Here is a 14,878-nt window from a genome sequence, read left to right as displayed (position 1 = left end):
GAATAGAGGGTTACGAAAGTATCTTGGCATTCCAATATCAGGAAAGCTTTGAATAAGGAAGCCTTCTCTTTTATTATACAAAACATGACAGTCAAAATTGCAAGTTGGCAATGAAAGGCTTTGTTTTTAGCAGGTAGAGCAACTTTACCGAGTTCTGTACTCTTTTCCATTCCATTATACTCTTTCCTGCATTAATGTGCCAACAATTGTTTTAAATAAGTTGGAAAAGGACTATAGGGCTTTCTTACAGGGGCATGGTACTGACCAAAGAGGCGTTCATCTCATTGCATGGAAGAATATATGCCGACCTAAGTCACAGAGGGGGTTTTGGGTATAACATCACCATTAGCAAGAAGGAAGGCATTTTCGTGCAATGGCTTATGGGCCAAGGTTGTTTCAGCTAAGTATCATTTTGAGGGCAACTAGACGAACTATGTCAGACCCCGAAAATGCTGTACAATTTGGAGGAAAATTTGTGAATGTGGCCCTTTTGTTCAGCACCAATTTATCTGATTGATAGGTAATGGATAATCGGTCAATGTCTATCATGATCCTTGGTTGTCTACATTACCTCTTGCACCGTGGCCTACTTTTATCAATGCAGAAGCTCCAATTGAGGGGTTGCAGGTCAGTGATTTGATTAATCCCTCACGAGAATGGAATATGCATTCAGTTTCTAACATAATGGCAACTGAGATAATGAATCCAGTATGATGCCTCTTGCACATATAGATTGGTCTGATCAGTTAAGTTGGGGGAGTAGCTGGACTAAAAATCCACCTATTAAAACTTTCTGTTCAATCATTAGCCACCTCAAGAAGCTCAAGGCCCTAAGACACATTGGATATGTAAAATGTGAGTGCCTACGAGGGTCAAATACTTCTGCTAGAAGGTGATGTGGAATAGATTTCCTCACAAGGCTTTTCTAGCCAACAAGGGAATCATACCTGAACATTCCTCAAATTGTGACCTATGTCCTAATATAATTGAGCATATCAATCATGTGTTGGTAGGGTGTGCTAATACTGCAGGCTGCTGGCAACTACTCAAGAATGAGCTTTCAATGGAGATTATGCCTAAAGTGTTTGCCGGGCTTGATGGACTTATCGTCTGATGCTAAGGTGGAGAAGAGGAAGCAATATATGTTGGCAACTGGTGCTTGGCTGAGTTAGACAAGACGCAATGAGGGAATCTTTCAAAATCTAAGTCATTCTCTAGTTCAACTAATGAGACGGACCTCTACTTATCTCATTCAACAAGATACTATGATGCACTCAAGTAACTTCAATATTCCGTTCAATTAATGAGCCCACCTGCTTGCTTTCTGAAATCGCACTCAATTTCTTTGTGGCAATGCTCTTCGAACCCTCTTCTGAAAGGATAATTGGATTGCCGATGCCCCTCTCCAAACTCTGTTCCCTGATTTTTTTCAAACTGTGCAAGAATAAGAATGGCATAGTGGCAAGTTATTTCAACATCAGACTGCGTTCTTGGCGTCTCAAACCGCCTCCAAACCCTTCCTTCGATGAACGCACCCAATTTGATCTCATTGTCTGTCTCTTGAACTCTGTCACTCTCGACAGCGATGAAGATCGAATTGTTTGGAAGGCTTCTTGCAATGGTGAGTTCTCCACTTGCTCATTCTATCAATTTCTAAACTCTTCGGGCACAATCTGTAGGTTCACATCCACCCTTTAGAATCTTTCCATTCCCTTGAAAATACGTTGTTTTCTGTGGCTATGTTGAAAGCATAAATTGAATACAAGGGATACTATTGGAAAGAAGCTGGGCAAGTTCTTGGGTGGCTGTGCTATCTGTGGCATATCACCGAAAATAATAGATCATCTCTTCTCCTACTACCCCCTATTCTCCAAGATCTGAAGCTCCATATGCGTGGCCTTGGGCACTCTCTCCTCTCAATCTACCTTCAGGTACTTATGTATGGATTGGACACAGTCGAAGTTTCCGAAGTCTATCCAATTGGTTATTTTGATGCTCTTCTCTACTATTGCTTGGAGATGCTGGAGGAAGCGTAATGCTAGACTCTTTCTGAATAGAGCCTCCTCGATGTGGGTAGTTGCATCCGATGCTTTGTCCCTCTTCAAAGATTGGTCGATCCTTTGTAACTCCAACCAGCTGAAGAACTTTGATGCAATCCGATCAAAGATCAAGCAAGTTACCCCCTCGCCAAATTCCTAATCCCACTACCTTGCTCCCCCATCTGTTTTATTGTATTACTCCCTTATCTCATCCCTTCGTCTCCCTGTTGTCTTGTTCCATACTATGCGGCGAGCTGTAACATTCTGAGTCTGTAAACTCTACTATCTTCTTCTATGTTGCAATTTCAATAAATCTTTTTTGGTGGCCTTAGCCTCCAACTTTCATCAAAAAAAAAAAAAAAATTCCGTTCAGGTTTGGGGGTAACTATTCTCTGTCCATTATGGAAAGGGGTTTAAACTCTCTTATTATCTGATTACCTCACACCTCTGGAAGCATTAAAGTTAACTTTGATGCAGTCGTCAATGTGGATAAGGTATCAACTGGGTTTATCATTAGAAATTCAGTGGATGAGCTTATCAAAGCTGAAGGTAAATAGTTGCCCTGTTTCTTGGTACACCAAGGTGAGCTTACGGCAACTTGGATGGGTCTCAGAGTAGTTGTTGTGGATCTCAACGCATGTAACATTTGTTTGGAGGAAGATTCTGCCTTTGTTGTTCCTGGTATTGCAGATAGCAATAGCACTGGGAGTTGGGCGCACCTTCTATTGAAGGATATTCTGACATTTTAAACCGGGTGCAACGTTTTTAATTGCTCCCATACTCCTCGTGAAGCTAACAGGGATGCTGATTCAATCGCAAAAGAAGCAATGCAAGGAGATGTAATTTGGCAGCCTAATGAATTAATGATTCATGATGCTTTTCTTACAATCTTGTAGGATGATCAAGTGGGAAAAGGCTATAAACAAGGACAGAACAATGTTGCAAGTTTGGTTGGCTGTAAACCCACTAGAGAGGCTCGGCTCAAAGGCAATATCTCAAGATCTACAGGTTCTTGTATGTCTGAAACTGATGAAGGCGGCTCTGGTCCCGGCTCTTCTGTTACTTAACCATACAACCTATATTGCCTTTTGCATGTAGAATGTATGTTAGTCTCTTTACATTGTCTATGTTTAAGGGAACAGGGGAACAGGGTTGTGCTGCTATCATGGTCAATTAGTTCACTATTGTCATAGGTGGTGTCGATGCAAGATTTCGATCGGCATCGGAAGAACTGGAGCAGACGGTCGAGATCTATCTTCCGAAGGTGAGACCTATAAAAAAGTTTCGATCGAAAATGGTTTGATGGGGACTCTCCGATGCTCAAGTCAGTATCTCGTTCCACAGAAAGAGGTGTGTGAGAGACAGAGCAATGACATATCTTGGGATCTCCTTTTTCGCATTTTCTTATAGACAGAGTCCGGAGGTTATTAGGTTTGCGCTCGTAGATTGTCAGAATAAGCTGTTTGCCGTCCGCCCACTAATCAAGTTGTTAGTCGTGGGTGTCAGCCATGTCACGTGGTCGTGTTCTATAAGCTTGTCAGAGTATCTTGTCCGCTATATTTCAAAAGTTTATTAGGATACCGTCTGGTTGTTCAGATGATCCGATTGTTCAGGGGGTTTAAGTCGGCCAAGCTGACTTAATGCCTTGTCGACGATCTCTGAACTTTGGAGGAAATCATTAACAGCTATCGATTGGTGAAAGGGTGACGGCGGCTACTGAGAAAGCCACTGGGCAAGTCGACGAATAGGACCGATGAGGGATCGGATGTTATAACTAGCTCCCTGAAGGGAAGGCTCTCGATTGAGAGCTAAGCTGATCCTTAGGGATGAGGCTCCCTCACTTCGATGCGTATTTGGTCGGAGGCCTTTGGTTGTGAATAGACGTCTAGTCTACTGACCGCTTGTAAATGATTTTGGGATTGATCCTAGCGAGTGGGCCACCAAGAGGTCACTGATATCTCCAAGTAAGAATTATCAAATCATACCGATGAATTTTCGACACCGATTTATGCTCGATGATGGGTTAAAAATTAATTATAGCTCAAGAGGCCACGGTGAGTTAGTCATGGCTTTTATATTCTCAAGTGTTGGATGGGTATTTTGGGTCTTGAATTTTTTCATGTTTTCGATCTGGACTAATTTTCCTGCCAATAAGCGGTAAGGATACTGTTGCTCTGGAATGCTACCCTGTGAATTCAAGTTCCACGTACCACTGTTAGCAAAAAGAAAAAAAAGGACGGATGGTGACTTCTCCAGCTTCCCAAAACATAAACTGGACGCCAATATTTTCTTCCTATCAGTTCGAGGTAGGAACCATTTGATGGGACTTTTCACTTATGACATGAAAATACAATCTCTCTCTCTCTCTCTCTCTCTCTACTTTCATATGATCCTTGGGGTGATTAAGGTCCGTTAGATGTGGCTATTGTCATTTTCCGTTCAATCCTTGTGCTCGAAAATTATTCACCTGCTTTATACTTTGGTGTCATTTTACATCCTATCCTTTGTGTAGCGAGGCCACACATAAAATATTAGATGCATGCAAGCTAAACATAAAATGGCACTCAAAGAAAGGATTGCAAATTCCCCTTCCTTTCACTAAATGATCTTCGGATATCCCACGCAATGTTAAAATTGTGTCAACGCGTGTAGGTAAAGACTGTGAGCTTAAGGGCTTACACATGATGAGCATGTTTATCTCGTGCATGATCACCAATCACATGCTACCACGAACATGTAAATGCCTCAGCTCATGCACGTTTCTTCAACTATGGTACCGCATATTAACTTCGCTCTACAATTATAACACAAGTTAGTGTAAATGTTTTTAAGCAATGAAACTTCAGCTTATTGTTTTGCTTGACCTATTTTGAATCCAAACAAGTGGCCTCCCAATATATGTGCTTGATGTTTTTAAGTAACGCCATGAATAGCTAGAAAGTTATCACTTTTTTATTATAAAACTATGATTACAACTAGTAATTAGGATACTTCAAAAATACAAATTAAGTTGTTTATATTCACTACGTCCATATGTTTCATTCCATTATCTCATCCAAAAAAAAACTAGTCGGAAGGTATTATTTAAATATAAATATCTTAAGATCTATTATTATAGCCGATGTGGAAAAAACACACTTATACAAATCTCACATACTTCCTCCATTTCAGGGTTGGTATCCTCATTCATCTAGAGGTTAAAATTTAATCAAATCCAATTATAAATACTATAATCAATCGGTAATCATCCCCAATAGACTCATGCTAAAGTGTGCTTAGTTGATATGGACTAGATCCGATTTAATATCATTTGTCACAATCCAAGATCGCATCAAGAAAGTTTAGTCAGAAGGGATCATAAAAAGGTGAAACTATCAATATCTTGGAAGCTAAAAAGGAAATGTTCGAGTATTTGGAAGGATATCATTGTGCTCTCCTGTGGTCTGGAAAGATAAAGGTTTCATTTGGTAATGAGAAGGATATCTTTTTTGGAAGGAACTTGGCTTCTGATGCTCCTCTACAGACTTTATTGCTAAAGCTATTCAACATCATCATAAAAAAGAGTGGAGTGATTGCTGATTTTTATAACTTTAGATCTTCGACTTTGAGACTCAAATGATCAAGCACTCTTCATTGCAGATTCAAACAAAATTTGATTGTCTCTTTCCATCCTTACTCTTGTCAACTTAAATCAAGATTACGATTATGTCACTTGGGAACTTGGTGGAAAAGCTCTTTTTTGCTGCATCTTGTTACCACTTCATCAATTCAAGAGGGATGAAATATGAGTTTGCTAAATATCTTTGGGCTCTTCCTGTCTGCTAAAAATTAGATATTTTTTGTAGCTTTGTTGGAAGAAAAACTGAATACTAAAGAGTTGCTTAAAAAAAAAAAGATAAGCAATTGGGAGGCTGTATCCTTTGTGGTTATGGGATGAAAAATATCAATGATATCTTTTGCTCCGTCAGTTCTTTTCCTATATTTGGATGAATATTTGTCTTTGTCTTGGTGTTTTGCACCTTCAAATTTTTTCACTAAACTTTATATGAGATAGAGAAAAAATATGTTTTCAATAGCTGCATGGCCGATTGTTCTTCTACTCTTCACTGCAATCATTTGAAATTGCTGGAAAGAACGCAATGCGAGGATCTTCTTATCAAATGTTCTTCAGTCGATTCTATTGCTATACAAGGGCTTCTTTGTACCATTAGAAGATGCTTCCTGTATTTTATACAATTTGGAATAAAATCAGAATTCTTACTTCATCTCTTCAGTGACTGGAACAACATCTTGGATGATGGTGTTATTTTTTCTTTGAGTGAAGCTCTCTTTCTTGATTATTGTACATGATGTATGCTGCTATCTTAGTCTTAGATGGAGGTAAAGTATCTATTGCATTTTATCTTTAGTATCATGGTCTCAATTGTACTTAAAGTATCAACTGCATTTGATTCTCTTTAGAATGGTATAGTAGAAACTTCAGGAACGAGATTTGTCTATTTTTAAATTTTTTATAACTCCTCCCCAAATGTTCCAATCTCTGTATATACCTCCTTTCTTTTTTATTTGTTATGTAATTTTTTTTTAATCAATAAATTTTGGTGGCATTTGCCTCCTTTATCATCAAAAAAAAAAAAAAAACCCTTAAACCTACATAAATATCTAAAATCTACTTAATGCATAATCAGAACTAAATATACATCTGCATATGCTCTCACACTATCTCCACTACCTATAGGCACCCATGGTTTGCAAGGCATCCCAATGCTTTTGGTCTCTACATGCACATATTGGATTTTTTCAGCCTTGTTCAAACATAGCCAGAAGAGTAGTAAGTATATACTGAATCAAAGATTTGATCGTCCAAGGAGATTGCTCACCTACCTCAAATTAAGATCAAGGTATCGGAGTCACTTTTGATGATCAAGATTTGTATATCAAGTATTGCCATCTGATTGGCTCATCCCATCATCTGATGTTTAATCCTTGTTAACCAAAAGTTTAATTCGTGCTCATAATTCCTAGGCTACTTAGCTTTTAGTCCATGGCCATAACACATCCATCTTAACTTCTATATGGTTACAAATAACCGCATACATCTGGATATATGCGTGCATAGAGATGATGTAATTGTGTGAGCAACTAATGCAAGTGCTTATAATATAAGTGTAACGGTGTACAAACCCCCTAAATTGGTGCAGGATCAAAAATTAAATGCTAAATGGCCAAAGCCGGGTGGAAAATGGCGGCCGAAACAAGCCAGGTGTTTAACGCTCCTCCATTCCAATCGCATACATTAGATCCCATCCCCCAAATCCACATGATTAGTCTCTTAATGGGCTGGATGGTGCGATCGCCAAGACCTGGCCTCAAAAAGTGGACCTGAGCGCAGCCCAGCTCAGGTCACGCGCCGGCGTGGTTCCCTCGGGCCAGTTTGAGGCTGGGCTGGGCTCAGCCCTTAAGTTTCACACCTGGGGCCAACCCGTGATGAAACAATTCAGCACTCATGCGATCACCATTCGCAAAGGAGGGCCAGCCACTATATTGGAAGGACACTATTGCAGCTAAGAACGATTCTAGACTTGGAAAGTAAAAGGGATAGATGTAGGAAAGAAGAAAGCAACATATTTTGGACATGAGGTGTGAACATATGGACGTGAAAGAAAATATGATTTTTATAGTGTCGTCATCAAAAGACTGTTATATAGCATCAGAATTTTTTTTTTTTTTTTTCCATTTTGCTATGCCTTCACTGTAATAACCCGGCCGTTTGGGCCCTAGACCGAGCCCAACCTTAAAAACCTAATTTTGGAAAAAAAAAAGAATAAATGAAGAAGACTCTCGCTGGAAGTTTTCTTCCACCCAAATCATTGGAGGAGAAGTTGAATCCGAGGGGGATTCGACCTCCCCTCTACTCTATAAGACCCCCTCTCCCCTCCTAAATAACCCACGATGATCACCGATTTCCTCCCTCTCTTTCCTCTTGATTTCTTTCATTGAAGCCGTGACCTCCGTACTTGTGCTCGTGGAAATTGGAGCCGACGACGCTACTGAAGCTTGAGGTAAGCCCTTCTTCATTTTTCCTCTTTCTTTCCCTCCTTTCCACAGTACGGTGCACCATCGCCGGCCGTCGAGCTTGCCAGAAAATTCATGAAAAGGGTGAACCATGTTTTGCTTTGTTTCGGCCGGGCCCTTTCCTCTCTTTTCCGACCACTGCCGCTGCCGTTTGTAGCTTCTCACCCTAGGATAGGATCCTCATCTCTCTATCCCTCTTTTCTGAAGATCTTGGCCATCGGTGATCGGCCAATGACCGGAAAATAAAAAAAAATGGGACGGATCTCCTGTTTTTTCAAATTCTTTAAACCTCTACCGGCCGAACCTCGCCGCCGGCCTCTCCTTACTTTGTCGTCGTCGACCAGATGCTGCCGCCCTCGTCGGAGCTCGAGCCACCGAGCTCTTCCCTCTGGTCCTCCCCTTGTTCGGCCAAGAAAGAGGAAGAAAGAAGAAAACGAGAAAAGAAGAAGGAAGAAAGAAAAGAAAAGAAAAAGAAAAAGGAAAAGGAAAAGAAAAAGAAAAAGAGAAAAAGAAAAAGAAAAAAAAATAAAAGAATTTTTCTCTCTCTCTTCTTTCTCTCTCTTTTCTCTCTCCTCTCTCTATTTTCTCTCTCTAAATTCTCTCTCTAGACCTTTTCTCTCCTCTCTCTCTTTATGGATTTTGTCTCTCTAGGGTCTTTTTCTCTCTCTAGCTGCATTACAGATTCTAGGGCAAACTTGAGATAAAAATTAGATGACTTGAGATTGCTTTAAAATTTATGCAGTAGATTGGATTCCAGTCCGATCTTTATTCAAAATTTATAATATCAATCATGGTTAATCCATATTGAGTCATCTTGATATGATCTCAGATGATCTTAATCATGAATTGCCTCATCTGAAGGATACGAAGATTCTCTCTTCACTTTCTCTCTCTACTTTCTCTTTCTAAAATTTTCTCTCTAGAATTTTCTCTCTCTTTATTGATTTTCTCTCTCTATAAGTCTTGTGGACCAATAGAGGATCCAGATACGTAGACAAATCCCAATTTTGGATAATCTTAGGAGAAGTCCTGAATTTATGTTATTAGGATCGATTATCGATAATTTCTCTATATATAATTTTTATATTTGATCAGGATCACGAAGAGATACGATTGTTTGCATAAGATGTCGAGTGGAATATCTTGTTTTCAAAATTCATAAATCGAAGAAAAACATTGATTTCTATGCTTGAATCAGTTACCGATAAAGGTAAGAATCTCCGTATATGATCATCATTATATATATGTTATTTTACTGTTAGTCTTGTATCATTGGTTTTGCATCGTCGGATTTGAGATCGATGAATTTATTATATCTGAGATACTGTTATTTGATTTTGAGTATGAGTATGTTATGTCAATATATATGTATTAGAGATTGATGGCATGATTATATGGATATGATATATCTAAATTGATCATAATGTAAGTCGGAATTGATTTGATGAAATCAACACATAATGATTAAATGAAAAGAAAGAGATATATGGTATGGACTAGCCTTGTCATATGAAATAGCCCGTCAGGAGCTTATGCCTGGGACAGCCGGTCAGGAGCTTATGCTTGGGACAGCCCGCTAGGAGCTTATACCTGAGACAGCCCCCACTAGCTTATAGGTGGATCAGCCGGTCAGGAGCTCATACTTAGGACAGTCCGCCAGGAGCTTATGCCTGGGACAGCCTCTCACAGGCTTTCGTACGTGAGATAGTCGGTCAGAAGCTCATCTTGGGACAGCCTTGAAAGGTTTTTAAGTGAAAATTGATTCGGATGATGACTGAGGTATAGACTTGGTTAGTCCAAAGTCAAAAAAAAAGGTTAAAGATTATATGATAATCAAAAGAGAAATGAAAGGCAAGACGAGAAACAATTGTTGAACAAAAATATTTCACTCATTAATATATGATGATGCATCTCTTTTGACAAGATAGATAATTTATAGATATTTGAATTATTCTGAATATTGAACATGAGATTTTATGTTTTATTGCTTATTCTTATTTTCAGATTATATTATTGTATTGGTGTGATATGGGAATTCTTACTGGGCTGTAAAGCTCATACTCCTTCATCTTTCTTTTTTTCCTCAGAGATACAGGATGTTTATGATTGGCTATGGCTTGAATTTATGGGTGAGCAGATGGATAGATAGAGTGTCATAGTATGTGATCAGAAGATTGAAGAAATTTAATTTGTAATTATATAAATTTTATTAGTTATTATTGAAATTAGATATTATGGATATTGAGGTTGTAATGAAATATTTTAGTCTTGCATATTCTTTAAGATCTGTTCTAAAAAGTATGTGGTCATCACGTATCTGAATCGATTGTTGGATTCGAAATGTGACATTCACCTGAATAATCGGTCGAACTTGAGATGCACGTCACTGGATTAAAGACAAACAAGTATGACCATGAAGACCTCACCGTTCAATCCATGATACATATTTGTAGAATAATAATCTCAACAACCATGGCCTACAGCTACCTGTTGATGGGCTCTGTCAATGGAAGTACCATCATCTGCGATGCATATTTCTACAATAATAATCGCAACAGCTATGTCCTACAACTGCCCGTTGGAGGACTTTGTCAATGAAAGGGTGTGCAACATGAGGAGTTTCCAAGGGGTCAAGTGGTCACTCATTAATGTCATATGATGTCACAGGTACGGTTCTTGTGGTAGGTAATTTTGGACCGAAGAAGCACTGCGTCTCTTCTAAATCGACGTATAAAATAGTTCCACATGAGTCTAGGTAAAGGATGAGGGAGTTCATAACCGGCTCCGGCACCGGGACGTGGTCCAACACCAGGTCCAGTAGTGAAGTGGGCTCCTGCTCACCCACTTGCACTAAACCAAACGGACCTAAAGTATGAAACCTACTAGAATTGCTTCTTCCATTCTGCTTTCGTTGCAAAGGCTGCAAAGAGTTTCATCCATCTCTACACGAAAACAGAGTAAACATATCACCTATGCGCTTCACCACCAAGGGCCAGAGAATTGGTCTATGATAGACTAAAATATAATTAGCTAAAACAGAGTTTTATGAGCTCTGGATCGGCTGCCATCAAGGATGGTAGGCATGATTTTGTGGGCATATCAATGCTGCTACTCGAGAAAATTCTAACAGAATATTCTAAATCCAACTTCCATCCAAAAAAGAAAAAAAAAAAAAAAAAAAGAAAAGGAAGATAAATACAACATTGGTAATTATTCAGAAGCCGGTAACACAGGTTTCCCCATTGAATCAGCGACCTCCTGAAACCTCTGAGCTTACATATGCGGATGATGGATAGGATGCCATATTATCATCAAACCCTTCATCAGTAAGGAACTCCATGATGCTATCACTCAGATAACTGGGCGAAAATTCTGGCAGGGGAACATGGCCATCCAGTATGTGCATCACTCGCTGCATGCTCGGCCTTGCCCCAGGCAACGGGTGGCAAGAGAGCAGACCAAGTTTCAACACTAATTCCATTTCCTCCACTTGATATTCTCCTGCCAATCTCCGATCGCATGAATCGAGGATTTCTCCTCTCTGCCAATTCGCCACCACCCAATCCACCAACACTTCCTCCTCTTCCGGTGCTCCTAGGTCCAGCGGCTTCCTTCCACAGGCAACCTCGAGAAGGAAAACTCCGAAAGCGAAGACGTCGGTGCCGGTGGTCGCCTTGCCGGTTCTCGTGAGTTCCGGTGCAATATAGCCCATAGTTCCGACGACATGAGTGGTATGAGGATCTGTCCCATGATCATATAATCTGGCCAGGCCGAAGTCACCGAGCCTTCCATTCATCTCACTGTCTAGCAGCACATTGCTGGCCTTGATATCTCTGTGAATCACTACCTTCTCCCAGCCTTGATGCAGGTATAGGAGGCCCGAGGCCACACCTTTGATGATTCGAAGCCTCTGTCGCCAGTCAAGGATGAACCCATCCATGCCGAAGAGGAGCTTGTCGAGGCTGCCATTAGGCATGAACTCGTAGACCAGAAGAAGCTCGCCGTTTCGCTGGCGGCAATATCCTAGAAGTTGCACCAGATTTCGATGCCGGAGTTGGCCCATGCTCACAATCTCGGCTATGAACTCCCTCATTCCCTGTCTAGACTCATGGGAAACTCTTTTGACAGCAACTTCCATGTTGGAAGTGCGCAAGGTTCCCCTGTAGACTCGGCCGAAGCCTCCGGAGCCAAGAAGTTCTTTGTCTGCGAATCCCTTGGTCGCCATGTACAAGTCCTTGTACGAGAACCGGTGTGGCCCATATTGAACCTCCCAATCTTCGACCAACTCTGCAAACTTCCTCTTTCTTATTACCATGAAAGTTGCAAGAGCGACAGCCATCAATACAATCACAGATAACGAAGATGGCAACCAAGCTCTCAAATGGTTTGCTCCCTTCTCGAGGTTGTTCCGTCGAGGAAGTGAAGGTAGACTTGAGAGGTTGAGGTCATTGGCTCTTCCATCAATCTTCATACTCCAACCTAGAATATAATGGGATGATCTACTGAGACCTTGAGACCCACTGAAGCCCACATACATGGCGTCGAACATGATGCTCGAAAGATTGATGGTAGAAGACAGGAGAGGATGATTGGGTTTGGATGTTCCCATAGGAGACAACGTAACGCTAAATTGCATTTTGATGCCATCGTACTCTACCCAGACTTGCATGGGTTCCACACTGACGAGGCTGAGGTTCTTCAATTCATTGCCCTGGTCGCTAAAATAGCCTGCTGTGGAGGATTTGTTGGATATCAAGCTATTGACATCGATACCGACATGGTTGTCATTGATGTCTTCGAATTCAGGGTTGAGTATTGTGTCGAATTCGACTGCAATGATATGGTTAGATGGATCGCCATTGCTGCTCGAGTTAAAGAGGCCCAGATACTGAACTCCCAGAGCTGTGGACAGGTCATTGGATGGGGAGATGAAGAAGGCAAAGCCATGGCTACTGAACCCATTGTATTCGGTGACTATACCAAAGACAAAGGTGGTGGAGAAGGTGAGGACATTAGCGGTCGGAGATGGCCGGAAGTGGAGGGGAACAGGGTAGAAGGCATGGCCCTTGGTTTGGTCTGTGGTATTGGTCAGTCTCAGGAGTCCCTCGGGGGTCACCACTGCGGCGCCGTCCCGACTAAGGTTTGCACCGATGAATCCGCTGAAGGTGAAGCCATCTTCGCTCGAGACTGCAAATCTTAGGGGGAGAAGCCAGATGACGAGCTTTAGAAACATATTTAGTGGGGGAAACAAGAGTCAGGACCTCTGTTATGCCATATCTGTGATTAGATATAATATTTTTCGGAAAAGAAAGGCTAAAGGGAACAAGAGCTTGCAGGTGCCCCTTTTTGTGAAACTCACAGGTAATGGGAACTCCTCGGGGGATTCATACTACAGATTTATCAACAATGGCGGCACGCTTTGACCATTCTATAGAGTCATCTGAAAGGCAGTCTTTACCTTAAAGATTGAGGGTATTTATGTGGCTTGCTCTGAAAAACAAATTGCCCACGGGAGAGATGTCAGGGAAGAAAGGATGGATACTCTCTACAAGCTATCCGCTGTGTGAGGCAAATACTGAAAAGGTATCCCATTTCTTTGTTAGGTGCCCATTTTCATGGAGCATTTGGTTCTCTCTCAAACTATATCTCAAAATCAGAGGTTGGCTGCCTAATATTCAGGACTTATGGTCATCATGGAGACGTAAAAGAGTAAAATCCCAAGGGAGAGGAGCTTGGGACCGAGTGGCTACGGTTTCTGTTGGCATGTGTGGCCGGAGAAGAATTCCAGAATTTTTCTGAGGAAAAAAATGCTCCATTAATGTAGTGTTCCGCAAGACCCTCCATTCCTTTCTTCTATGGGGAAATTTATGCTAACCAAGAGTACAGGAGAGTCGTCTAGCTATTAGAAGAACTCTTTAAGTATTTTTGCCCCCAAGAAGTTGGCCTTAATTCTTCTTGTGCATTCTTTTCTTTCTCTTAATAAATTGTTGGGGGAAATCCTTCTTCTCCCACTGTCCCACAATAAAAATAATATTTGTAAAATGATATTATTTACATATGTTACTGAGCATAAAAATTGCCTTCTTTGTAGGTTCCAAATTGCGCAATGAGATGGGAGCATTCATAGAATGCTTTTTGCTTGAGTCATCATAAAATTTTTTGTTTCAAAACCATCCATCAAATGTAGATAGGAAAGTAATAATAATCCAAAATTTCACATAAAAACACTAGCCGGATTTCTTGGCCCTTTACAGGTATCCAAAGATCTATTTAATATTCTTGCAAAAGTAGATCATCAAGCCATGGAGTAAATATCTAGGCCCCAATGTATCTTCACTGAACGAGAAAATAGGTTACGAGCATAAAGTCAAACCTAACTTGCCTTTTTTTTTTCTCCTGAAGGAAACCTAACTTGTCCTGACTTATCTCGAAGGGAAAATCTGCCCTCCCTCTCTCCTCTTTGAGTTCGGGTCTCCATCGGCTGATCTCTCCCTTCAGCGCGTGGCAGACAGCGGAAGATCGAGCATCCCTCTCTCATTACCAGGAAGGGCCAACCAGAGCCCCACCTACTTCATTACCAAAAACTTAGACGAGGAGAACAAACAGTAAAGCAGAGGATTACAGGAGTCTATCAAGCTTACTAGTAAAACCAGCTATTCTTTCTTCTAGTCACAAATTATGTAAGGGAGGTCTCCATCCAAGTATCCATCATTAATAAATTAACACCAACATTTAGTTGATGGGTTGTCTCTTATGACGATATT

The 14,878-nt window shown here is 40.8% G+C and overlaps 1 protein-coding gene across 1 annotated transcript; it reads right to left on the bottom strand.

The window, feature by feature from the left end:
* Positions 1–11,226: 11,226 nt before the first annotated feature.
* Positions 11,227–13,897, bottom strand: LOC105055898 (L-type lectin-domain containing receptor kinase SIT2-like). Its single transcript, XM_010937914.4, has one exon. The coding sequence runs from the start codon at positions 13,345–13,347 to the stop codon at positions 11,362–11,364; it is 1,986 nt and encodes a 661-aa protein (XP_010936216.2). The 5' UTR covers positions 13,348–13,897; the 3' UTR covers positions 11,227–11,361.
* Between the last annotated feature and the right edge of the window lie 981 nt (positions 13,898–14,878).

The sequence above is a fragment of the Elaeis guineensis genome, chromosome 13 (genome assembly GCF_000442705.2).
Source record: "Elaeis guineensis isolate ETL-2024a chromosome 13, EG11, whole genome shotgun sequence".
Lineage (NCBI taxonomy): Eukaryota > Viridiplantae > Streptophyta > Magnoliopsida > Arecales > Arecaceae > Elaeis > Elaeis guineensis.
Note: the sequence above shows the minus strand (reverse complement) of the source record. Positions and strands in the feature narration are given on the sequence as shown.